The 27,754-nt window shown below is 36.4% G+C and overlaps 3 protein-coding genes across 4 annotated transcripts in view; 2 read left to right on the top strand and 1 right to left on the bottom strand.

The window, feature by feature from the left end:
* The window catches only part of LOC143465678 (kelch-like protein 12), a 116,620-nt gene that overhangs the window by 59,171 nt on the left and 29,695 nt on the right, over nucleotides 1-27,754 (top strand). The gene's annotated exons all lie outside the window — the stretch shown is intronic.
* LOC143465673 (uncharacterized) lies at nucleotides 6,232-13,779 on the top strand. The gene is made up of 8 exons (XM_076964079.1): nucleotides 6,232-8,518; nucleotides 8,674-8,832; nucleotides 9,048-9,238; nucleotides 9,424-9,563; nucleotides 9,844-10,078; nucleotides 10,146-10,252; nucleotides 10,377-10,558; nucleotides 10,641-13,779. The coding sequence occupies exons 1-8, from the start codon at nucleotides 7,721-7,723 to the stop codon at nucleotides 11,739-11,741; spliced, it is 2,913 nt and encodes a 970-aa protein (XP_076820194.1). The 5' UTR covers nucleotides 6,232-7,720; the 3' UTR covers nucleotides 11,742-13,779.
* On the bottom strand, nucleotides 16,985-26,131 carry LOC143465676 (mannosyl-oligosaccharide 1,2-alpha-mannosidase IA-like). Its single transcript, XM_076964083.1, has 13 exons — nucleotides 25,904-26,131; nucleotides 25,324-25,472; nucleotides 24,241-24,435; nucleotides 23,611-23,711; nucleotides 22,860-22,971; nucleotides 22,604-22,779; nucleotides 22,350-22,450; nucleotides 21,839-21,955; nucleotides 21,480-21,595; nucleotides 20,752-20,965; nucleotides 19,362-19,534; nucleotides 19,134-19,249; nucleotides 16,985-18,921 (listed from the first exon to the last, which is right to left on the bottom strand). Exons 1-13 carry the CDS (start codon nucleotides 26,070-26,072, stop codon nucleotides 18,816-18,818), a joined length of 1,845 nt encoding a protein of 614 aa, XP_076820198.1. The 5' UTR covers nucleotides 26,073-26,131; the 3' UTR covers nucleotides 16,985-18,815.

The following is a 27,754-nucleotide window of genomic DNA, read 5'->3' as shown; positions in this document are numbered from 1 at the left end:
CTTTTTTAACTTGCAAGAGCGACATAACGTTAGATTTTTCATCAAAAAAACCTTAATTTATGGCTTTCACAACTTAGTTATTGATTCCATTTATACTTGCAACGAATTTTGTATAATGTGCCATATTATGTTATTTGTATGTGATTTAATTTTTTCTACAATATCTTTGACTTTGAAACTTTTATGTTCTTCTCATTTAGCGGCTATTTTTGCAGAAAATGTGCAGACTGTAGCTTCGAAGCTTTTTATTTGAGGTCAGCGGCGCAGTCAATTTTCGGGTGCAAGAGGGGCGTCCCCTTCAACCGAGCATATTTTTTTGCAGACGGCGCATTTTCAACAACCGCAGTATTTTTAATCTTAAATTACGTGCGCAATGGAATACAGCAAACCTCGCTCATTTTTGTTGAATAAATAATTTTGTAAAGTGTTTGCTGTACTGCAAGTTATGTATGATCAAAAAGATTTTCTGTCCACTGATAGAGTTATGGCCAGGTTGTGACAAGATAATAACAATAATGACACAGCACCTAGTCAATCTTGGCAGCTTCAGGATTGTTATTTTAAAGCTATGGTTAAATGAAAAATCGAAGTTTTTGAAAAAAAACTATTTTGACTTTAACCTAATAAACAATATTTTTCAAAACCGTTCACGGTTTAAATTTCGGGCGGCTTATGGTGGACACGGACCTATATTTTAGCAAATTTTCGTCTCTGAGTAATTTTTTTGCACTTTACAAATCCTATTTTGTTCTACATTGACTCACAATGGGTAGACTTTTCTGGGCGCCGTTGTCTACGTCTTTGCTCGCTCCAACAGAACTTGACTCAAATTTTAGTTAGAATAACAACACCCTCTCCGCTACCAAGCGCTAAAGAGACATAATCAAATATAGTCAATAAAAACGAAACTACGTTGTGCATCAAAAAAAGGTTTCAATGGATAGAAAATAGCGCGGAAAATTCCTTAAAAAATAGGAATTGCCTTTAGAAGTGATTTAGTCATATAGGCGTGGTTTCAAAAATATGGAAAAGAACAAAGGTAACGTTTTCGGCATGGAGAGTATTTGGGCTTTTGTTGTTGAGTTCTCCGCATTAAGGCAATGCGCGTTGCATATAACAGTACGCTTTACTACAAGTACGTTATGCTTTGAATTTAACAAATTGGTATCACAAAAGACGCTAATTTTAGTAAGTTTTTCGATGGTATTAATTGTTTAAAAAATAGCTATTTTACTTTGATTTTAGAGCGTGCATAAACCGAATTAAAATGATGTTACTTTAACACAAAATACCTTTGTAGATATAATGGCATAGCTTTGTCAAAATAAATCTGGCTAACAATAATTAATTCTATGATATCATGATGGCCGATATGATGAATGAGATTTGTGCATTACAATTTTAAGTAGAAGTAACAGAATAAAGGTTTTTTGGTTTTGCATGTGGCCAACTGCAAAAATTTTTTCAAAGTTTCATAATGTTAATTTACATTTAAAAGCAGCTTGGAAATGTGATATTTCTGTATTTTGAAATTAAAATACATGATGCAAATATTGTATAATTATATTAATAATATTTATAATTAGGCTCGGCGGGTGCGGGGTCAAATTATTCCATATTTGTTTATAATTGTATAAATTAATACACACTATTAATGTAATGCATTAATTTTTTTGAAAATGGAGACTTTGGATTTCTTTGGCGGCAACGGCACGATGCTTCAAATCTGAAGGTCGGAATTTAAGTTGAAATTTATCCATTTCAGGTACGTGACTCACTTGATAATCAATGCACGTTTATAATTTAGATTACATTGCGACATGACATTTACTAGCACTTCAAGAATTCAACTTAATCCGAGTAAAAACTTCGAATATTAAACAAATTCAATATTTAGAATATTCCTTTTACGAGTCAATTATTTATAACAGCCGATTTCAATGATAGATAAGTCTGTCGTGATCTATTCCGAATCACGATTCTTTCGCCAGATGAGATTCATCCCAACCATCGGATCACGTTTTTTTGACCAAAAATGTCTAAGAGATGATTGGTAATGGCAATCCTCGATAACTTGACAGACCCGCAAGCTTCGTAACGTAAATATAGGAAAACGAGATCTCTGACTTAAACCAACGTCATTACTCATTTGAATGGCAAACCATGGTTCTAATAACCAAATGTATTTCCTGTGTGGCTGTGACTCAAGCTTTTTTATTAAATATTGAAGGGAAGCGGAATAATGTTATTTAGGGAAATTTCACTCATAAATTGTATGCTAATGTATTTTATGTTCATTTTAATATATACTCGACGTGCACATTCTTTTACTTCATTCAGAATGCAAATTTTGGCATGCACGGTATGTAGTATAAACCATATACTGTAGTTAAAATCTAAAATAGGTTCCACATTATAATATGTCGCAAGAAAGGCTTTTAAAATTAGCATTTCTATATTTTAAGAAAGTGCATCAAAGCTTAGTAAAATTATATAGTTATTTCGCAAAAATTACTGACGAAATATTTAAAGTCGAAATACTGCATTATAGCTGTAGCAATTAGGAACAAAAATACTTTGGCCTGGCTTCTTTTGACAACAACTTTTTAACAACTTAAACGAAACATTTCAAGCGTGCATCGAAACTAGTTTTTATGTAACGTGTCATGTCAGTTACAGGTCAATATATAATGTCAGTATATCTGAAACCACAACAGTGAAGAAATATGTAATGTAATAGCACCAGCATGACCCCTCCTTTTGTTTTCAAAATGTTATCTGTTGAAACTCACAAGAAGTAAAGATATATCAGGTGACAGTGTTGGCTGCTTTATTACGTACGTTCTTTACATAGATTAGTGAAATTGTATATTGTCAGTTCTTATTTAATCACCAAGAGCTTTTGTATTTATGACGTAATAATAAGAATCAAGAAAGACAACGCTGTATAGAATAGCGCAATACGTTCAAATACGCTCAGCGCACACAAAAACATACTCACAAATATTTACACTGCAAAGAAATCTGCCGATTAAGGAAACAATTGGATTTTGTATACACATAACGTACAGCAATTGTATATCTTTTTGGAATAACTTAAAAATGAGTGGAATAATTCCAGTAAAGCAGTGAGTTATTCTATGGTTTCCATGCTTAATTAAGTACAATCTATCTAGTACAGTCATATTTCGATCGGAAATGTGGCCTTATTTCAATGTATTTGATTCTGTTCTTGTGTTTTATTTTATTCTTATATGATGAAATTACTATGGGCTACTAAATGTCATATCTTGTCTTTACGTGTGTACCTTTCCGGATATATAGTATACAAAAATAGTTTTTCACATATTTTTTAACGAGTAAAAGCGGCTTTGTCCGTAATTTATCAACAAGTACTTTAAAAGCTGATTAGTCTACGTGTACCTTCATAACTATTAATACATGATATACGGTATGAAAACATAGTTTTATTTTAGCATAGTCCATGTGATGTAACATTTATTTTTGCTATAAGTACCATTGTACGGTGAATTCTTATTAGTAAGCGGCAAAGGAGCGTGTAGTTTATGCGACGTGGACCTAATTAAACCACATAAAAAAGCAATTAATAACGTGTGGCGGACCGCGACATCACACAGCAACGCGCTCACCCAAAGATACACGACTGAAAAAATTAGAATGACGTCACCGTAAGGTAATCCTGTGATGCAGACAATATGGACAATTTTGTAAAATTCATTGTTGTTTAGGCAGTGCTTTATGGCAAACCGCCCTGTAACCAAGGTGAAGATCAGGCTATGCGTTTGGTAACTTGTAAAAAAGGATCTTCTGTAATCTTAAGCTATCGCTCACTCATTTGGTTGTCATTTGAAGGAAAACTTATTTTTTATGCATGTTACTTTAGTCAAACGTTCTAAACCCTTTCTACACTATTAGATCTTACTCTTATCATAAATGATTAATGGGTTAATCATATCCCTAGCTAGAACGGACCTTCGAAAAGGCTTATTGTTGTTTTGTACCAGTGACACATGTTTTCTCTTAAATGTGGACATGTCATAAAAAACATTGTTTTGAAACATGTATGTGTATGTTCATTCGTGGTGGTATAGGTCCGAAACGAACTGTTGGTCTGGTATTTTGATGAAACTACTGTAGGCTAGCTTAGGTTTGGGTGATCGAACGAATTCATTTTGAATATTCTAAAATTTTTACTTAAAATTCACCGTACAAGCAAGATAGTACGGTAGGTACAAGAAGTTCCTCAGACTAGGACAAGTATTACTTGATCAATATATTTTGTTGATGTTCCGTTCTTGTTTAATGTTGCTATGCTGACTTTATTGAGCGAATCCATTCCAATTTTAAAGAATAAACCTACACCAAAACAGAAATCGTTAATCTATTTTGATGTCCTATTAATGTAATCTAATCTTTAAAGGTTGTATTTGTTTAATGCCGATCTGAAGTAATTTTTTAAGCATTTGGTTTTGTTTTTACGATAAATATTTGCATTCTTGTTTTTCTCGTGTTTGCCCGCATTTAACCTATGTTATTAACGTCAAAAAAGTTATTCTCCAAAAAATAACCTACAGTATTAAGCTAGTTTGAGCCAAGTTTTATTAAATTTTGAATATAATTTAAGCTCCAGATAATGCGGTTACATTTTCGTCGAAACTCATTTCAATAAACGACTTTCCAGTAGATAAGAAGCAACACGCAGCCGCACCATATTATACACAACGATTTAGATTAGCCTACGCAAACTACCTGTACAATTTATCCAAAGAGTGTCAGAACTAGGGATGCACATTCTAGAACAACATATCCGAATCCCAAAAGGTTCGAATCTAATTTTCGTATTTTTCCCAAATCTTAGGAAACGATGTTATTTTATGATTGAAGGTTTTCATGGACACGTGCAGGAGGCGTTGTTGTCGATTGTTACTTCACGTTCCGATACTATATGGTGGATGCATAAATCGACATGAATTAAACCGTGTGTTTTGTCAATTTAACGATTGTGAACTTGCTTGAACCGTGATAATTTATGAGCCTGTTGCAAATTCAAAACAAAAGCACTTCTGGTGCTTAATATTTTTAGCTTTTATGCTGTTCTAGAAAAGGATTCGAAATTCTAGATCCGGAATAAGCTATTCTAGATCATTCTAGAATAGTCAGTTATTCTGTATTATACATCCCTAGTCAAAACGGTGTACCACAAGCAAGGGCTTTCCAACCTTCTTATTCTCGTTGGGTCGTAAACGTGAAATTACGGGGTAATTGAATCCAGCATACTTTGAAACAAAACATTTCGTTAAAGCACTAGGATTCAGTTACATCAATAAATGTATTGTACATAAATAAATGTATTGTAGAGTGGTGTTACTTTTCCTGAACGTAATTTGCCACCTTATTCGGGCAAATGTACCACTGCGAGTACTTGTCTATTGTAGGTTTGTTGTCCTTCATTAGACAAACCAAATATTTAAGTGAAAGGAACACTGCGTAATTCATTTTTATGTTTACGTTGTTAAACTGCTATACAATTATTATTGCATTGATTTAGGTATATAGGCCTATACTAGTCATTCACTAAACAACCATGCAGTAACATTCATGTCAGGCTATGCCAAAGAACTTTTAAAATTTTATCGCCATTAGCAATATACCGCAAGTTAAACAGCTGGAAGCTACAACGGAAAAAACGAGTTTTGAAGACCATTGACACGAGCTATTGTTACGCAATCCCGAGATGTTACGCGTTCGTTCAACCAAGGACAGCAAACAGAATTTAACCAGCAATACTAACATGATTTCTTTCACGATTTAAACACTACAGACAAAGTGTCAATGTTACTTTTTGGTCAACCCTTGCTACATGTTTGTACGGTTGACCTTGTACACCAGTGTTGATGCTAAACACAAATAACGATTGTTGGTTTTATGTAAGTGATACGTTGCAGGGTATTTACGCGATCTGTCCTTTGAAGTAGTGTAGCATAATTATTTGAAAGAAGCACCACAACTAATTGTTGGATCGCTAAATTATTCGTCACATACACAAAAAAAACCGCTGAACATTCCAAAGTGGACGGTACGAGATGATCTCCGGTATAAATTAATTGACAGAACCAGGCGTATTTAGAGGTATGCTTTACAAAGATTATTTAGCCATAACGCCTGACATTTCATATCGCCGCGCTAAGATTAAAGCTTGCCTGCGGCTATTTTGCCCAATTTCTTTTTATGTTACTAGCGTTTTTCTTTTCGCTCAAGTCCATCACAGAATAGCGAAGCCTTTTCAGTTGTAAGCCGAGCTGTAAAGAATAGTTTACACTACTAGGCTGTACCTAAATTAAGTCAACTACGAGCGTTAAAGGCTAGTAATGGTTGCGTATAAAATTTACCACGTATGGTGTATCCAAGGAAGCGTTTGTCGAAACCATGAAATGCTTCAAGTAAGCTCTGAACGCGATCGTTTCAAAATGGCTCATCAGTCTCTGCGTTACAGTCTTGACGTATTGGTCATCGGTAACACTGCGTTCGCTTTACTTGTATGCAAATGCGCTGTGGGTAGTCAACAAACAGCACTTAAAAAAAAACACTTTGTCGTGTAAGCTGCCTTGAGAAGTGTTCCTTTTATTTTAAAAAAGGTTCTAATGCTTGTAAACAGTTAAATCAATTTATTGTAATAACATAAGAATATTTCAGTTATAAGTTTGGTCAGACGAGGTTACAAATGTACAGTTTAATGTCATTACAGTGCTTGTAAACTAGCAGTCCGTACGGTTGGCAGATTTGTAAGGTAGTAAACTTAGTAACATTTTCAAGGTGCTGTTCCACCTTTAATAGTCTTTTAAATGAGAAATATCAAGTAAACTACTACTGTAATACTGTTTGTTATTTGATATGTACGTTTCTTTAGATTGTTTATGAAGGTTTTAAACTAGGTCCAAGTTGATTTTTGCGTGACTTCCTCTCTAAGAAATATGTCAATAATAACTGTTGCATAAGCAGTTGGCATAATATGGCAGCTCTAACAACATGTCTTAATTTGTTTTTGTGTACCATGTCATAATAGACCTAGGTTCTTTATGATAGACTGTTGTTATACTTTTTCATTATAATTATTTAATAAATATATAGGCCTAGATAATTTTAATAATTTCATTAAACATTCATCTTCTTCTTGTAATCTGCCCTGACGAAGCTCACCTGCTTGGGTTTGCCAAACGTGGGTTCATAAAAGAATTAATTCACCAGCTGGGCACATGTTGTTATTTTTCATTATATTCGTATATTTATTATGCTGTTCTTAAGTTTTATAAGCCAGTACAGGACTGTTGTTTGATTAATTAATAATAAGATCTGTGATTGGCTCATTTGTGTGTTTTGTTGTAAAGTTATAGCCATAATACAAATATATACGTCTTTAACAGGTGTGTAACCCATGATACCAGACTGCTAAGTTTTGAAGCTTGTAAAGGCAGGCTGTAAACATAGCTTACATGAAATATGTTTACCTATTGTCTGTCTCTTTGTATGGTGTTGTTCAGAACGAGGCTCTGCAAAATATAATCATTCTGCACAAAAAACTTAGCAGTTTGGTGCCTACCGTCTCTAGAATCAGTAGCCTAGATATTATTTAAAAATAATCGTCATTTATTGTATTTGTATTCAGAAGTAATGATATGTAGGCTCTATCTGCACCCAAATAATGGATATGAACAGGTTTTTGACCAGTGATTCCAAGGCTGATAACTCTGAAGTAATTGCAGATTGTCAAGGGAAATATAAATTTGAAGAAGGGAAGGGTCCTGCAGTAAGAGGTTCTGACAGTGGTTATCATAGCTGGGGAAACATCCAAGATTCTGGTCACTGGCGCGACAGTGATGCGCCATTGTCTAACGGTGGCGCTGAAATGAACATGCAAAGTTTTATCACTGACAATTGCGAGACTCTTGTACAGAAATCCGATTCGTGCAAGTCGACGTGTATACATTCTTCACCATTTTCCAGTTATTGCAGTGCAAGCTCTCATGGAAATGTAACAATAAGTTCCGCTCGTAACCATAGTTGTCCATGTGCTTACGATTTGAACAACGATAACATTTTGACTGACCTTGGAATACCAAACAGTGATACAGAACGCAGCGTTAATCCAATAAAATCTTATAAATGTTCAAAAAACTTGTGTAGCCCAAAACATAAAAAGTTTTCTGATGACATCGTTTGTGTCTCGAACACTTGCCCGACATGTGTGCCCTTATGTACTGCTACATGTACAGTGACAGGAATTTTTGAAAATGGCCATGTCTCGAATTCAAGTGGACCTCCTAATTTGCATTTGAAAAATTGTGTTTCGCCAACGGCAAGTGTTGCATCGTCCCCCAGTCTGCGCTCAGATTCACATGTTCAATACAGTCTTCATACCACAAAGAGTGTTAACTCAGAAACACAAGATCTGGCTTCGAAAATTGAGTTTTGTCTTATGTTTGGTTACACGCTAACACAGGTACTTACTAGTATTACACCGAGTTTACGATCCAATATGTGATAAAATACTTGTCAATTGTTTGACATTGAGCCATTGCATTTGCATTTCTGTGTAATACACCTATCACTATCACTCGGTACAAAATTGGTTTACTTGCTATTTTGTCTTTCAAGATCCGACCGGCTATCATCAAATTAGGCAACCAAGCCACGAAGAATGATATACTAGCCGAACTTTCAAACTCTACAGTCCAGACTACAACTGCCCTTCCGCAATCGCTTATTGTTAATGACCAGGATGTCGCAGTTAGTATGCAGAGTCAGTTTGCGGAGGTAAAGTGACTTTTCATATTTTGAAATTCAAAAGCCAAGCTTTATTACGCCATGTAAATGTATTTTAACATTAATAATATTGGATGACTGGTATCATCACTGTAATTATCTAAAAATGGACAGATATTTTGAAAAATCAAATTTGCATATATGACAGTATGCTCATTTCATAGCCAACTGTCTGTGAACTAATTCATGTGATTTATCATCGGTAGGCTGGCCATGGAAAAAGAGGAATCACAATGACATCCAAAATTTCAAAATCTGCTCGTAGCCCTTTACCCCGTGGCCCACTAACACTGGATAACGGCAATAAAGATAAAGACAATATTACTAAGAATAATGATGAAGACGACAGTAAACATCTTCGCCCCATTGTAATAGATGGAAGCAATGTGGCCATGAGGTAATGAGAAACATGTCATATTGATTCAACCTTAAACGACTATTGTGTTGTCATAACATGCATCATTTGCATATAATTAATTTCCAGTTAAAATATTGTTCATTACACTAAGCTCAAACAAACCAATGTTTGTGCTTACAGGTAAAAAATTTTTTTGTAAATCGTTAAGTTTTTTTCATATTTAGCCATGGGAACAGAAAATACTTCTCATGCAAAGGGATCTTTTTGGCAGTTGACTACTTCAGAAAACGAAATCACCGTGACATCACTGTTTTTGTTCCGAGTTATCGAAAAGAATCATCGCGTCCAGGCGCCCCTATAAGAGGTGCCTGTTAATCAAACAAATGGTGTGGTTGGCTTTGAAACTGATGACTGTATTGGTTGTTTTAAATATTTCTTCAATGCAAATTAGGTTTGAGTTTAACCTGGCAGTTTAATACCATATGTATTGTGATACAGTAAGCTGTGATGATGTGTGGAGCACTGTTGTTTTGTGTTTTCTTAATTGTGTGTGCATTGAGTAAGTGCAGTGTAAGTTTTCCTCTGATTCAAACTGAATGAATATTACGAGTAGTATAATTGTAATGAATAACAATTTTTTACAGATCGGGAACTTCTTGACAAGCTTGAACAGGAAAAAATTCTTGTGTACACACCGTCACGCTCGATCAACGGACGTAGAGTGACATGCTACGATGACAGGTTCATCCTAAAACTTGCCCAGGACACAGGAGGAGTGATTGTCAGCAATGACAACTTCCGTGATCTTCAAAGTGAAAAACCCGAATGGAAAGAATTAATCGAAAAAAGATTATTGATGTACTCCTTTGTTAGTGATAGGTAAATTTGAATAAACCTGCTAATTCTTGAAATGCAAACAGCCACTATAACGAGAACTTGTATCTAGGTTTATGCCTCCTGATGATCCATTAGGTCGCAACGGTCCAAGCATTGATAACTTTTTAAGGAATCGCCCAGCATCAGAAGAGCAGAACAGGCGTCAATGTCCTTATGGTATATAATCCACTTTAGCTATCGTTGTATGCAGTTAAGACATTTTTATAAATGATATTTTCGGTTAAAAACGAAATGCTTAGCTCAAAAGATAAGTTGTAAATGAATAATTATGTTGTCGTAGGTAAGAAGTGCACATACGGGAAAAAATGCAAGTTTTTTCATCCTGAAAGCTCAAGATCGGTTGTGGAAACAATGAAAGAAAACTCGGATCGCCGCTACAGGACCTCGGTGGAAGCTGTAGCTTTGGCCAACGAGTTCATCAACAATCCAGCGACCACCAACATGACCAGCAAATCCTCTACGGTAGGTTGTCATACTAAACAGCATGTCGCTCGTTAACGTTTACAGTTTTCAGTGATTCAATTTATTCCTTAAATATCTACAGCAAGTGTCCACTGGTTCATCACGTTCTGGCTGTCCACCAGGCTCTAGCAAGTCTCTGCCAGCCAATGACCATCAAGCACATCATAATGTTCCAAGTAGTTCTGGGCAGCCAAAGAACGTATTGCCGTACAATGAAAGGAACCAATACCAGTCCATGGCGCCTTCCTATCATTTACAACCGAACCAATGCCATCACCAAAAGCACAGGATGCAAAGGGAAAGCTTATCGGAGAATATGAGGAAGATGACTGTTGCTGATCGAAATGTGAGGCACGACCATAATATGGTGTGCAGTGCCAATGGTGTTATGCCCAACGATTCTCCCCGTGCCCACTCTTTCCACGGACAACCCTACATGCATAATGACCCAAATCCCCCTGACTTTCACATCAGGAGTGGCAACGTGCCCCGTCCCAACCAGTGCTGTCCTAACTCTCAAGGTTGCATGCCAGTGTACGAAGGAAACGCAAGCGGGCATAGAATGCCAGCACAATATCCGATGCATATGGGCACCCCATATCCCTACATACCAGCTGCCAACACCCCATACGGTCACATACCCCACATGTATGCGAACCAATCAAATGAGTCCCCATTTTCATCTAAACCACTTCCTGTCCGCCCTGAAATGGCTTACCCATATCCGGGTCCATCACGACCCCAACTTCCTTGTTATATGCCCTCCTACGGACCGGCTTTCAGCAGTGCTTTTTCCCACTCTTACCCATTTATAGCCCCATCTGATCGAAGTGACATCATGGCCCCACTATCCAACGACGGAAGTTGTCAAACGACCAAGTCGGATGTGAAAACTTACCCGCCCTGCTCCAACAGGAGGGTTTATTCAACTCCCAATTACAACGTGTTCCCCCAAGGTCGTCCAAACAGCGCTCAGAGTGCAATACCCCGACCGGAACCATCCCCCCACGAACAAGACGTTCCTCTCAGCAGCCCGGAGAATCCGAAACATCACTTGTACAGGAATCTCTGTGGTTTATTTCCTCCTGCAATCGTTGAGAGGGTGTTGAAGCAACATCCGGATAAGCAAGCTCCAGAAGTCATAAAACTGTGTTTAGCCGAGAGCGAACGATCCGGGCCGTAATAGACACAAGCCCGAGTTACCGTTCCAGGTCTGTGTAACTATGTTAAACGTAACGTCAAAGCTGTTACGAAACGCTTTCCGTTATAATCATTGTACATCGATAGATTTAACGTTTGTGCTGTTCTGTTCTATATTCATTCTTTGCCAGATGGCATAGACTGGTTTCCCGATCACAGACACAGTGTAAATCTTGTATGCAAATCTCTAGTACTGATTTGCTGGTTTTGTAAAGCGCGTTGTATGTGCTTGCACAGGACTTAGATGTCTTGCTGTTATTCTCATGACGCAGTGATAACCTATTGGCGCAGTCGACCTTCACTGAAATCAGCAAATTTAATTATTATTATTTCAAATTATTTCAAGTTGTGTCGCATTCGCTGTAATGGAAGCAAACGATCAACAAAATTTTGAAGCTTGCGGTTGGTTAGGAAAGTTACTAACGTTAACATTCTGTTAAAGTGGAAAGTTAAGAATTCTGATCACGGTATTAATTAAATCCGCTGTTACGTGCGATGAAACGATTTTGCCAACCTGTTATTTAGCGAGTTTAATTTTTGTCACGATTTGAGTTCATATGGCCCTAGGCTAGAAATCTGACTTGTTTCTTCCAATTAAATAAGTGGCCTATCCTTGTATAATAACATAGTTTAGTGTATTTTGGTTGCTCAAGAGAACCGGCGCGTCACGTATTTGATAGAATTTTATAGCACCCTTATCACGATAAATTAGATTTAACGCACGAATTTGCGGCCTTTCAAATGGCTTTTGGCTTTGTTGACAAAACCATACAATCACTTTTTTGATGGCGTTACTGCGTTTCAGGTAAAACACTGAAACTATATTGGTCGGTTGAATTTGTACCAAGACTTGTGATATTTTAACATTACCAAAGAACAACGTATTTTTTCCGGTTTTACTTGCTTGACTTCGAGTGGACGGCCGACGGACTTTGAAAAGTGACGTGTCCTGCCGAACATCGTTTGTTGCACCCAAATCCAAAAATTGTTTTTGTGTTATTAGATAAAGCGTTATGGCTTTTTTCCCAACCGCTGAAATAGCTAATTTTCACCGAGCTTAAAACCGTGACCAAAATGTTCTTGCCGTTAACCGTTTTGCATTGATAACGCCTGCCCTTAACTGCGGCTTCTTTCCCTTTAACCTTTGCTGATTTAAATACCGATATTCACCAATGACGTCATACTGGCACGTTCACAAAGCGTCTGGTATACCTTTACTAGTCACAGTGTGTTGTCGACGTTTATATTAATGTTCACAACCAATCGTTGTCGATTTCACTTTGTACAAATTATTTGAATCGTTTGGATGGTAATGGTTTTTACCGGTCGGTGATAAGTCCGTGTGTTCACTTAAAGCCGCATTTTTAAATTGACAGTGGATCCTTCAGACTACACCGCTTTCGTACGGCCAAGTTGGGCCAATTTTTGACTTGTACAATTTCGTTCCAGCCTAATTTTTCACTGGAGCGGATTAAGCCTCGTTTGCACGTCTTGCAACGTAAGTCTTCTAGTACATTGGTTTTGCAATGTATGTACATAATATTTTAATTACTGTTTTTATTTTTCAACGTTTCTTTGTAAATTCCCGTCTCTAATATGCATGTTCATTATCCATGTATTGTTCGAAATTTGTGGTGCGCTACGAAATCCGTCTTCTTAACGACATTATAATGATGGTGTATGTCGGTCTAGTTAGTGGTTTCGTAACTACAGTGTATAGTGATTACTTACAGTATAACCTTGCAAACCGTGCCCTATGTTGATCAACTGTAATACAAGGTGCAGAGTTTGCAGTATGTCTTACGTTAAAGGAATTTGCCGTTTCACATTTCATTTCACGAAAGTCGGCCTGATAGTTGATAAGTATTTTTGCTGCATTTGCGCTGGAAGCTTTTTATTGTTCGTTTTAACGGCAATATGGTAATACTGGATCATTTAAAATATGATGTCCGAAATATACCGTCATTGTGTACAATTGTGATTATCGTAAAATAAAACTTAACGCGAAATTTGTTCGTGAAACAAAATTACCTGATTCTCTTTTCCAATTTTCAGCTAGAGGTAGAATATAGCTCGGCATTTGATTGACGACGGTCACGGTTTCAACTTAATTTCAACGTATTAGGCACTAATTTGGATTAGTCCAGTCATTTTCAAGACCTAAGGCACTTCTTTTAAAGGTGTGGTTATTAACTACGAACTCGTCACTCCACGTTAAGTCAACGGAAATTAAACAGGGGCAAACGTGACAACTTCGTCGAACATGGCGAAGTACGCGTCTGTTTTTTATGACATTGGCCTAATGTAAACGCTTACATAATAGTAGGTTGGCACACACAAATCTTTCCGATGAGGCAAATTATTTTTAATTCGATTAAAATCCCATTCCGGAAAAGACTCAGAGGATTTTTCCAACCCCCAGCTATATGATTACTAATAAAAGTCTCTCGAAAACGGCCTACGATTAACGAAAACGCTTACGATAACACCACATATGAATTTATTCCAATAAAGGACATAGTTAATCAAGCATCGGTGAATAAAATGTAATCTAAATAATCGTTTTGTTCCAAGAACCTTACACAAATTTTTGTGGATGAGGTTACTAACAATATCATATGATAAATGGAAACGTGATGGTTATTAGCATACAAGTAGTCTCATAATTTGCATTTTGCTGATAGTCGAATTACATGCACGCACCGAATACAAATGAAACAAATTGCACGGGCAAAATTACCAATTAAAAGCGTTTTTCTACTCCCCTCTTAATTTTGTGCGTGACAATAGTTTTAATTTTACTTGGACGCTGCCAAATATGTTTGCGCCAACAAATACGTTTTTGTACAGTATTTGACACGCGACGTTACAGCAAGCATTAATGCAACATGTCAAGGCAGTGTTTCACAACGCCTTCAGTTTTGTCACAGTCGCAGTTCGTCAAAGTTTATGAATAGCACGTTAAGAATGGAGATACGTTTTTGTGGGGCGGATCTGTTATCCGCCAGGTAAACCTCAAAAATACAATTACACGGTCTGTTTGCGACGATAGCTTGGATTCCTGGTGCTCGAGCGACAAACGTGGTAGGAGCAGCTGTAAGATAGTCTAAGAATAGCCACGCACGACTGACTATAAAGGTACTTCCCCATGACTGGTTCGTGCATCAAGAACGAGGCAATGCTGTTAACGTTCATGTGTTGTACAGAGCACTGGCTAGTGGGTGCCTTTTTATCCGTCCGCAGTACTGCCTCTTGGTCAATAACACAAACATAGGCTGACGTCTTACCGGCACGGTACGTAGATTTATTTGCTGTGTCAATATCATCCACTGCACGTCTTTGACTTAAAAACCTTTACTTATCGAACCATTGAAATAGCTGGCAAATTGAAAAAGCGTTTGTTTGCAAAATGACGTTACTTCGTGCAAGCTTCCAAACGAAAAGAATTCTTTTGTTTGGCAAAGATCTTATTTTTCACCACTTCAATATTAACAACACTGAAATGACGATTGTAAGTGCAATGCGTCGTCCATGTAATTTAAAAACTGTACAGCCCAATCCCATTGTGGCCAGTACACGTGGCCTATGAATAAAAATACGGAATTAAAAAAAAAATATTACAATTAGGATTTGAGGAGGAATATATTTCATATCAGCCACAGGCCGTATAGGTTATGGGTAAAACATTAAATTTGATTCGTAAAGCTTGGCCGCTTTGACTGTACAGTATTCAACCCAGCACAAAGAGTCATATTATGGTAAACTCTCGGACTAAAAATTATGTCTAAGTTCAAAGTGATACACCATATGACGTATTGCGGATTTTAAAAATAGCAACTTTTAAATAAATGAATATTTAAACTGGAGAAATTTTCTTTTACAACTGTCCACTGCACCTTAATGATATTAGCAAAAATTCCAGCCACGTATAAATGTAAATTATTGTTTGAAAAAAACCATGAATTTTCAAACAAGATATAATACATACTTTCACCACGTACTTAAAAGCTTATTCTTAAATGATTATCGTTTGCATAATTTCCTTTGCCGCAGATTAAATTATATTACTTTAATTACTAATATTAAGACGTCATGACGACTTTAATGTCTAAATTATGTGCTGAAAGAAATAGGATGCCATTTTCCGCCATTACAAAACACCAAGTCTTTAGTCAATAAACCATTGACTTACACAACATTACATCGCGTACGAAATGTAAGCTCTTTTGCGACATCTCCCGGTCGATGTACTCGCACTTAAATTGTTGTAATTTTGCTTGGACAACAAGAACAAAAGCTGTATTTTAACAGCACGATTTCATTGTTTAACGATGAATACTTTTGCGCTGATTTTTTTATTCTTTGATTATTTTTATTTTCCGGTTTGTAGAATTCGAATTTCATTACATGGCCTAAACCAGCGCTTCTCAACCGCTGGGTCGCGAACCAAAAGTGGGTCGCCGTCGCCAATTAAACTAGTCTACAAAGCCGTTTTGCTGTGAGACTTTAGATTAGCTACTTTCGAGTCAAGGCTAAATATTTGTAAATACCCAATTTTTGGGTAAAAAAATTGGGGGGCCTCAGCATCGCTATTAATTTAAGTTTAGTATTTGGGTCGCCGCAAAAAAAGGTTGAGAAGCACTGACCTAAACCAAGAAGTGTTATTGTTAAGTGTGTACGACTGTACGTGGTCCGGTTACTTGCCTAGAACGCTCTCTTTTTACTGAGAGCATTTTGAAGAAGTAAAAATTTGTGACTCATACAATATACATTATGCTGTTTCCTGTTAAATCGTGATATAACCCGTTTGAGGTATAAACGACTATTTCCTATGTGTACTAAATGGTTAATTAGGCACTCTAGCTTTGCAAGATTATTTAAAAGGGCTTATAATAATATATGACGTATTTATACATGATGTAATTGGAGTACACCGCAAACGAATTGGTGCGACTTCTGTGCAGATATTTCTGTGACAGCTTTATTTAGCATTGAATAACGTCACACATTCTGAACAAAAATTTGTAAGCTACGTTACTTGCTGGTCTATTTGAGACCGTCATTAGGTCAGACAGCATTATGGAGTGAAAACGTTCCTTGTGGCCTACTCTTGGTGAACATATGAGACTAAATTCTGTTGGCATGCTTGAGGACCAATCCCGCCCCTGCCTTCTATGAGGTTACATCATTGATACGCTTTAACTTCCTTCATGACAAATGACATAATTGAAAGATGAAATAAATTTATTACTGCATGAAAATGTCCTCCTCGCTGCGATGTATGTCCCACTAAAATCCCAAGTCAGGAGCAAAAAGTAACGTAAAATCCACAGAGCAGAAAGCAAAAATTCGCAAAATAAACGCCACCACACACCGCCTATACAATGGCTTCTCATACGACATGGAACGGGTACAGGTACAGGAACGAAAAAGAAATTCAACCCAACTACAATGCAATGTGTCAGGCTAGATCGCGATTCGCTAACATAACTATAACAAGTCAGTAATTAATGAAAATAATAGAGATATACAAGTAAATATATATTGGCACTTCATATGTATAGATACAGGCGAAAAATATGTTGTAGATACGTATGTGATACAAATCACCTTAATGACTCATGGATAATATAGCAAGTTAACGATATCGTATTTAAAGCAAGCTTATCTGTATAAGAAGTAATATTATTTTCAAGCAGACTCAATGACGCGGAGATTAAATACCTTATTTTATTCGTGAAATGTTGCATTGTAAACCAGTTCCTGCGGAAAGAATTAATAGGAACTAGTCAAAAAATCGAAGGAGTAGAGTAAAACCGCCGCAGGCAAATCTGGATTCGATATTTTCCGTTAGCAAGGCACCAACTTACACACAATCGAACACAAGAGAAACAATTGCATTTATACGAAACAAAGGCTCATTCAGTCTTCACATACTATGTCTAGGTAAGCAAGCAGAATCAAACACAGAAAAAGCCCTATTTTATTTGGTTACATAGTGTTTTGCCCCAAGCTGCAGCAACAACTTTTGATAATTCTTCGGCGACCGACCAATTTGTCAAAACCGCTGAGGTTTGCGAGAATTGCATCGTTAATCATAAAATCGTCGGTATGTTGCACAAATAATATTAATACCGGTATAGATCGTCACAGTGGATTGCTATACCTTTCCTATGACGGCAAATAAATTTAATCTGAACGCTACGCACGTCAAGATCAAAGCCATTCGGTTTATAGATAATGCACAAAGGCGGATTACTACGTAGGTCATTGCAAGACTACAAACTGTGTAAATCTCATGAGAAATACCTCACAGAAAAAAAGCCTCAAATTAAATCTTTAAAATCTAAAATAAATAGAACAAAGCTGTTATACGCGTGGAAATCCCAAGTAGGTTTGATCATTTAAATAAAAGCGATTTTACTTGGTCGTAAACCGGGATGAGAAGGGTTGAAAGTGAAGCAGGATTGTCAAGATATTTTGTAGCATAATAGAACACTCCAGTAGTTCATAACGATGGTTCAATCTATTTCAAAAACTCGAACGCAAATCAATGTACGTTCAAACGGGGCTAAGCAATTGCATAGATTCATCAAATCAACCGTCTAAGGCAAAGAGCGTTTATGTTTAAGTGTTCAGAGTACGACGTCAAAAAGACTTTGCAAAAACCGCTGGTCTGGGTACAAAGTTAACAGCTGTAAACGGTAGGAATTAGGCATGTCCAATAAGTCTTATATAAACTATGGTAATACTGTATATGCTATGCGCTCATTTGACAATATCTGTGGAAGAGAATCCAAACTTTTCAACTCTGCACACTTTAGAGTGTCGCATAAAGTATCTTAAATTTTGATGAAGAAAATCTAAGATTGGTTAATTGGACAAGATCATAGAGTTAGTTAAATCGTTGCTTAATAGATGTATGCGCAATGGGACATCCCTGGTTAATGGCGACTTTCCTAAGCATGTAAAATGCCATCTACCAACTCTTTGTAGCATTATAGAAGATTGTCTGTGCGCAACGCGACCGTACGGGCAGTGTTGCGTGATTGCGTCGTTACAATTGGGCTGATTTAACAATAGGAAATGGATGCGCTTCCGTGTTGAACACCCATTCATCCAAATTAATCAAATCATCTTCGGAAAATAAAAGATATAAATACCTGCAATAAAAAAACACTTCGTTGCAAATCAAGAGCATTTGAAGATGAAACCAAAATTACGAATCACAAACGCATCACTATAAATTTGGCTGCTTGATTGCCCGTTACGAGAAGCACCGGTCCACAAAACCGGCAATTAACGAATTTCAAGCAGCTGGCTGCAAACGCCGTTCAACCGCACAATTTCAAAAGTAATTAAGGCAACAACTTACTTTAAAGTTTCTGCCAGAAAGAAGCTCTGCTGCACATCGTCGTGCGCAGGTCTCGCGGCGTAGACGTCTTTTATGCCGCTGAAGCCGTTTTCTACCTGACAATTGGTCTGCAGCGCCTGACAACACATAAGACGCGTCAAGTAAATAAAACGGGTAATTCGTGTTTGTGATGTCATTATGCATTTATGACGTCATTTGTGACGTTTCATTAGGATAAGCAATACAAACCTGGACCGCTTCCCAACCCCACTGTCGATATTTGGGATCTTTTGTCAACCTCCACATGACGAAGTAGGTCTCTACTACTTCCGGTCGCAGGATGTAGTATTTTTCATTGGGTCGAAGTGCGGTCGCTTCGTTACCCCCGGATAATTGAAACGATTCTGGACCGAGTTTTAAAGCTGAAAAACAAAAAGGACTTCGCTTTAATTCATTCATGGAGCATTATTGCTAGATATATGAGGGAGACAAACAGAAGAAAAATTATCACGCCAAAGGCTAAATTCGACGGTAATACGAGCGGCACAGACTGTGAAATGCAACAAACAGTAAAAAACATTTTTATACTTAAACGTTCTTCGCGAAAAAAAATCTCCCGATGTAGTCAGAAAAACATCTCCCTGTTAAGATTCTAAAAGCGAAAGCGCCAATTAAACATTTCTGGGCTTATTAACATTTGATTTTCTACAACCGCTCGTAACAAGTTCAGTGAAGCATGCAAATGCACACAGGAAATCAATTATTTAAAGAACGATCGATGTGTCAAACTACTACTTAAAATCGTGCTGAAAACAGCAATGTTGATAATTAATTAATAATATACAGAGACCTTAACATAAAACGATACCGTTACATCAACATTTTAGCTATTACGGGTTATGTAGGGTGCACATAAGAATAATTAATAATTATTAACGTCGATGCGGCATCTACACAAACATTTAATGACTATTTTTCATAAAAAAAGAAACATTTAGCTGTGTAAGCAACAGACGACGAAAGGAGATTTCAACAAATTAACCAGTCAAGGTGACATTCAGGTAAAAAAATGTTGCCCAGTAAAACGGCAAAAGACTTGTCGGCTACTTTGTGATTCACCAACTCAGTAAACTCGAAACAAACATTGTAAGCAGGATCATTGCTCACAGTAACCAACGAAACTCTTGGCACAGCGGTCGTCGTATTTGGTGAATGAACAGTGCCCGAGCTTTTCTAGAAGCCTAGTGCGTACTAGGACTGGGTCGTAACAAATATCACACACAAGCACATGTTAAAAGCAGAACTTGCTTTGTCAGGTTTTTAATTTGGGCATTTTTACATCATGTTTTGCAAAATTTGTGTAGGAAAAGTGAAAGCTGATACAATATTACTAAAACAACGATGGTCCAACCGCAAATCGTACTTGGTGTATGGCCGCAGTTGTTAATGCATTAGTTATGAAGTTTGTTTTAAGCCTGAGTTTGAACCAACTACTGTTAGAAATCAGAGCATACTCTAATAGCTAATACTTTCAAATATCAAATGTTCATACAAGTATCTACGCAGTACAATTTGTTTTACCTAAAAATTTACAATTTACAAAAAAAATTCACAGTTCGTTTCACCTAAAATAACTTACTTGCTTTATCATAAGACATATGACACGTGTGTGCAATTTCCGCTCCTAACTGCAGAAAATGTTTTTCGTCTTTTGATCCGTTCGCTCCCAGAGCGAACATGCCTCCCGCGAAACATGTCAAATGCCCCATTTTCGGCTCCAGCCGGCCAGACCGCCACTCCCCTAGGTATGTGAGTCCGCCCGGGGATTTTCCCATGACGTGTTTCTCTATCGCCTGCAAAATCGATGACGTTTACACAGTGTGCCACGTGGACGGTTTGGTGGTACCCATACGCTGAAGATCATTACTGCATATTTTTTCTTCTGTTTAAGCTTTGAGTGATTGTTGCGAATTTATACAAGTACGTTCCAGCGTGGAATAGATTAGGATAACGAAGCCGCCAATGCTGTTTCATGTAATGTGGGGAAAACATGTTAAGCATAGTGAAAGAGAGCGTGTGATATTAAGATCCAGGCAACATATTCTTCTGTGAATTGACAAAGTCTTGGACATTCTTTGTTTAACAGGAAAATATCTGGACACAATTGTTTTACGTCATACCAAGTGCATTTTGGAATAACTACCGGCACTACAGGTTTAAAACTGTATTTTATGGTATATTTTTCACTAATGATTAAGGTTTGGTTTGTTTAAGTTCGGTTTGCACACAAATTTAAAGGCTTAAGAAATTGTGTTAAAAAATAGAAAATATGACGTCCTAATGTCATACAATTACAACGTGACAAACCTCTATGGCTTCATCATACATAAGCCGCGCCTCCACATCAGACTTATCTGAGAGAAGCCACGCCTTCAGAAGGTATTCATAAAAGCTATCACCTAACGCTCCTACAGACACATGCCCTGTTGAAATAAAGCAAAGGTCGCAAGTTTCGCATCAAGTTAAGTAAACATTCTCGTACGACAAACAGTAACGCAATAAATGGTTAATGAAATACGCATTGAAAACACGTTTAATCATGCACTTACACAAGTTTACAAATCGAAACATAGACAATGTTGTATAGTACTGAACCAGTACATATAGTCGACATGTTAGGCAATTAAACTCAATATTTGAAGAGCTTAATTTTGTGGGCAACTTACTCTGTCCCCATGCACCGGTTTGAGGATTCAAATAGTTTGGATACAGCCCGTTAGGCTTGTCTGCTTTTCTCAAAAACTCGCGAATTTTGATCACCTTCTCCAGGTAAGTTTTATCACCTGTTTTTACATAGAAGGCAGATCGTGAATAGAGTATGTACTGTACAGCAGTAGGCCTATATATGTAGCAGTAGCAGTAAAGCCCATGTTGTACTCTATTTAAACATTGAATCTGTTTACTTTTTTTACAAAATGGAACATCCTTCTATCACGCTGAATATCGTGGGGGAGGAAATAATAAATTCAAATTTATGTGCTTTACAATTTGGATGTGGCCCTTTAGCAATTACACGCTCAAATGCATCACAAAAAACAAAAGGCTGTTAAGACCTTAACTGGTGTCCCCTTCATTCACCTTCAATGAAGCTTCATACTATGAAGCGTATACTCCCCCAGGGAGTGCGGGTACAATAATTGAATAACTTTTGTGAATACTATTTAGATTGATTGTTACCTGTTATTTTTGAAAGCATGGCAAATTCCAGGTGAAGGGTGCCAACTTCAGATAAAATGGAACTACCACCAGGAGCCCAGCCCCAATTACGAACTTTACCACTGCAACACAAAACATTTTTGTCACATTAAAATGATTTCAACTTCTGGAATACTAGGTATTTACTAATTACGTTCATGATTTTAATTCAATTTTACTGACAATGACCCAAAATAGATTTTCTGATAACCAATAAATAAATAAACTGTTCTTACGTAACAGGGTTAATCATTGCGTAGGGAATTCCAGTTTTCGTGTTGAATGCAGGCAGCAACTTATCGGCAATTGCTTTTGCTTGATTCATAAAAATCACATCACCAGAAAGGAAGTACGCGGCCAATAAACCACCAACAAAGCGTATGTTTACTTCGAACACTGAGATATCAGTGCGCTGAAAAGAAAAAGCTTGTCTTCTAACATATGCTAAATACCAGAGTGTTGTAACATAATACACGGGAAATAAAACCTTACCGAATTCATATTTAGATTTACAATCCATTCTTTGCCCTGATTAAATTCGTCCATCAAACCCATAATATAAAGAGTGTCCAGAGCATCAACTATGGTGGCTCCAGTCTCAGCGCTGGACATGAACAACATTCGGTGGGGTTAGATACAACGTTGGCTTTACGTTTGAATTATCTCATACACAGTATTGTGTTGTGTGCAGTAATATGTTGGTAATGTGCATTACGGCAAATAATATACAACATTTTGAAAATGTACTTAAGAAAACTTATTTCTTTTACAACTAATTCTATCTGGTTAGAAAGGTGTGCAATTATGCTTTCAGGATGAATCTGCGAAACATAAGAATAACACAGTATGCGTCAACAGAGTGCTCTATTAGTTGGGTGAAAAAAGTCACGAAAAACAATTTTAAAGCTTTAACAATACTGTAGTTATGAGCATGGGAAGTATTATGAATAGTAAATCAAGCATTTTAACAATGATGCGTAGTGAAGGAATATTCTTAATTAATACTTATTCAAGAGTCCTCAAAGTTAGCTCGTATGCAAATTAAGGTAATATTAGTCTCTACATTTACATTTCAGCTTTATAACTGTAAAACAAAACTGTGAAAATGATGTTAATGATGTCTATGGCTGTCAAATGATGTCAAAATGTTGTCCTAATGATAATATTAAAACTATCAAACAAACGATGCAAAAGTCATAAAAATTGTCAAAATGATGTTAGTTAGTTATGTTATTTAACTAACCTTCCAAAAATATTTGCAGAATGCCTTTGTTTCGATATTGGCTTCAGCTCATTTGCACCCCAAGCATATTGATGGTAACTTTTCCAAGCAAGTTTCATCATCTATAAATAATGCAAATATTTCCCATTAATTTGCATTACTAACAAAGCACTGGCTTGTGCATGAAAAATGTTTTTGTAAGAACTTAATTTATTCCTGTTCACTATTGACATTCCCTGAATACCATTTGGGTATTATTATTACCTAATTTAAAGCGTTCCAATTATGTAGTAGCTTAAGTCTGCGGTTCTCAACATTTTTCAAATCACACATCAAGTAAAAGTTTTACTATAGCTGCATAACATTTCGTTGCTGAAGAATTTAATTTGCGTAAATGTACATGATTATGTGATTGCCAAACGGCAAAAATTGGTTTATAAAGATTAAACAGAATTTAAACACAGGCTTTTGGACTTGACCAAAATCTTTTGGTCATGGTAACCATGCCCGAAAATCTCTTGCAAATTTATAATTCTTCTCTTCTCTAAGAAACAGACTTTTAATTTTGTTGAAAGCTAAATAACTTATACTGGACAGAGCAATGGCAATAATACTCAATGGTCTAAAATAGTCAGTGATAACAATACTCACATCCTTTACGGTTTCTCTTTTCTTCACTACATCTTCATCAATTGGCGTACCTCGCGTGTGGTCGTATGGTTTAATGTGACCAAAATAGCCCTCATCTTTCTTCAATTGCTCCAACAAACGTTTGCTTTCCCTCTGAGCCTCTTCTTCAGACAGCTTCCGCTTTTCCTCCGCAATCTCGTCTTTCACCTTCATCATCTGCATCATATACGACGAGCAATATTGAATATATATATAACATTTACGGCATTTTTGTCAAAATCTCTGGAACTGTGTAATAAAAAGTATATATATATGTATATATAAACAAGCGCAACTAATTAGATACAATTCGGTGGTATAATTATGTAACAAATGTCTTTATGAAAAGTTTCGTTGCCGTTGTTAGAAAAACATCTCCACAAAGAAAAGGTTTACCATGAAAATAAAACGTTCGATATAAATGTTAGATTGTTAGTTGCTGCACGGTAATTTAAATGTCCAAACCATCATCATCATTATCATCCTTACAGCAATTTCCCAATGGAGCATTAATAGAAACATTACAATTTAACCTCCTAGTTCCTATACATCATGGCAAAATCTACTTTAAATGTTAATTAATTAAGCATGAATAACCTTACAAATTAAATAATAACTACATGGTAAATAAATGTCGGCATGAAAGGATTAGCAGTTGAAATTTTTTCTTGTAAATGCAACTTTGTATTTATAGATATTTAGTGGAACAGTGAGAAACTTTAGTTATATATATGGATGATGTGAAAAAGATAAAATATTTACGACGAAATCGACCTTATATCATATAGATACTTCAATATCTGAGTATGACTCAAGAAATTTCAAAGAAAAACTCCTTATACCACAGTATGTCCAAACCTGTTCATTTAACTTAAATAGGGGCATGTGGACAACAAAACATGTAACATCCAAAGCCTGAACAACGTATGGCAATGAAAAACAAACTTACAGTAATGTTATATCTAATTGTCTACACTCTGGGCATAATAGACAGACCAAAAGTCACCTTAAAATAAAAACTCAATCTACATTGAAAGATGAAAAATTGGGCTTTAACCAACATACATTAACAGCTTCGTTTATAGCTTTCTCGTGCTCAGCCTGGAAATTTTCATAATGACGACGCTGAAGTGGATCCTTTGGATTGAGTCGCTCAAACTTGTTATGGTTTTCCACAGGAAGTTTAGTTACTTTTAACTTCAGAGAAGATGGTTCTAGTTTTATAGAGTAAGTATACAAATGTAAACACAACATAGAATGCAATAAAAATTAAAGATTATCTGTATACAGGTATTATACAGATATTATTATAAAACAGTGTACAGTATTACATGAAAAAACTTCAGAAAGAACTGCCTCTAATAACTATGTTGCAAAAACCTAAACATGTTTGGCACAAGTTTAAGTTTTGTTATAAACAGATGGAAGAATACTGACATTGATGATAATATTTCAAGCAACTTGATCAGAAACGTAGACTATAGGCTAGATACCAAATAAATTTCTCAACAAAACCTAGTATGTATCAGTAGGTAGGATAGATTAGTCTATTAAGCAAAATAACTAGAAAGTTTGCAGAGTTCAATTTAAACATAATTGTACTTTCACGTGAAGTGAGCTAAATTTAAATCTAAAGTAAACTCACCAAACTGTGGTTTAATCTGTGGCAATCCGCGGTCATGGCGATGCTCAAAAAGTGCGTTAATGTCCACACTTTCATTCTTGGGTAAAAGAAATACCATGGTGTAACAAAATATTGCAACGGTTCCAAGGCAGGCTAACAGAGTGAGCTGCTTAAGTTTAATTAAAGCCATATCAAAAGATCTAAGTTCGGGAATAACAAATAAACAATGCCGGTACTAATATCTACAGTTTACCTGATGACAAATGTTACAGTATCAGTCGCAAAGTGCATAATATAAAAATTTATATTATAAAATTATATTATTATAAAATATGTGCAGTTTGTACTCATACAGCATCTTACAAATCTAGACGTTAAGTAATCATATAAAACAGGTTGAGTAATGCAAATACAAACAATAGACTACTCTTTTCGAGGAAGAGCGCTACACACATGTCTTTCTGAAACTGGAAATTCTTTGTGCTTAATGAAAAACATTACAACACATAGCTCCTTTTTTACTTACCTGCATGTCATGCAAGTCGGATAGTAAAAAATTTGCATAGGGCAAAAATATAAAGGGCTGGCAGGTTCAATTCAGGTCATAATGAATACAAGTCAAATACAGGCCGTCAATACAAAGCAATGAAAGAATTTCATTTTATGTCAAATTTGATTTTGTTTTCAGAATGATGTCAAGAGGCCTACATTACATGAAATATCTTATCATGTCATATCACTCGTTGAAAACTGCTATATTCTGCAGTCAAAAACTCAAGTACAGTACTCAATTTAACTGTCCTGTAAAATCCTTACTACAGAAGTCTTTTCTGAGATTTTTATTTCTTTGTGTCTGTGCGTAGACTGATGCCTGTGCTATGATCACCTTATAGTCTTAATTCACCTACTTGCCTGTGTAAAATGTTGACAATCCAATGGGAGGAATGTCTAAAACAGGTGTTTTTTAAATAAGAATCAAAGTGGTGCAACGATTCTTATTTTTAAGTAGGCTATAGGCAACCAAATAAATCTGTCCTATGAGACAAGAATGTATCCAAAACAGGTTTTAGTCTATAGCGTACAATGTACCTTAAATGCTTCTCAGCCCCTAGCGAGTACCTGTAGTGTCCAGAGCAAAAGGAACATTAACATAGTGCTTCACGGGCAGATGGTTATGTTAGTTGTCAACTTGTGCACTTCTGCACTAAAAATTAGATTTTTCACAAAATATTTAGCGCTGAAAATTGCCTTATTTTGTATTTGGAGCTGGGAAGCTATGGTATTAACTATTGTGAAACCAACTTAGCGATCAGAACTCAGAAGGACTGAGAAGAAAGGTTTTTTAGAACAGGATCAGATATCAGATTCCCAGCTCAGCTGACTTTGTGAATATTTGTGAACACGTCTTGTTTATTGATACATAGACACCATATAAAAATATTAATGTTTCAGAACTGGTAGCGAATCTGTCTCCCGTAGTAACATCGAGTGTGACAACAGGTCGTCGTTTCATTGGAACAACACAGGCCTCAAAAGCGTCTTTACAAACAAGTTTTAGCCCTTTCCACTGCAAAGTTAGTTCTTCCGTGCAAAACACTGGTCCTGGTAAAAGGTGTTTGTGCGCTTCTTTGTCTAAACGACAACTGCGTATAGCGATTGTAGAATCATTAATAAAGCTGTTGACTCCCGACCGTCCTGATAGAAAAAAATACTTTATTTCATATCACATCATTATTTTAATTTCACTTTGTGTGTTGCATAACATGAAAATACGATTCTTGTACGTTAAATTCGGAAGTTTCTACAGCGGTAGTGCCCTGAAAATGTGGTTTTCAATGCCACACTGTTAGTTCCAAGTCGCTTCTCTGTAAG

This window comes from Clavelina lepadiformis, chromosome 7, assembly GCF_947623445.1.
Source record: "Clavelina lepadiformis chromosome 7, kaClaLepa1.1, whole genome shotgun sequence".
NCBI lineage: Eukaryota > Metazoa > Chordata > Ascidiacea > Aplousobranchia > Clavelinidae > Clavelina > Clavelina lepadiformis.
This window is presented reverse-complemented; position numbering and strand designations above follow the sequence as displayed.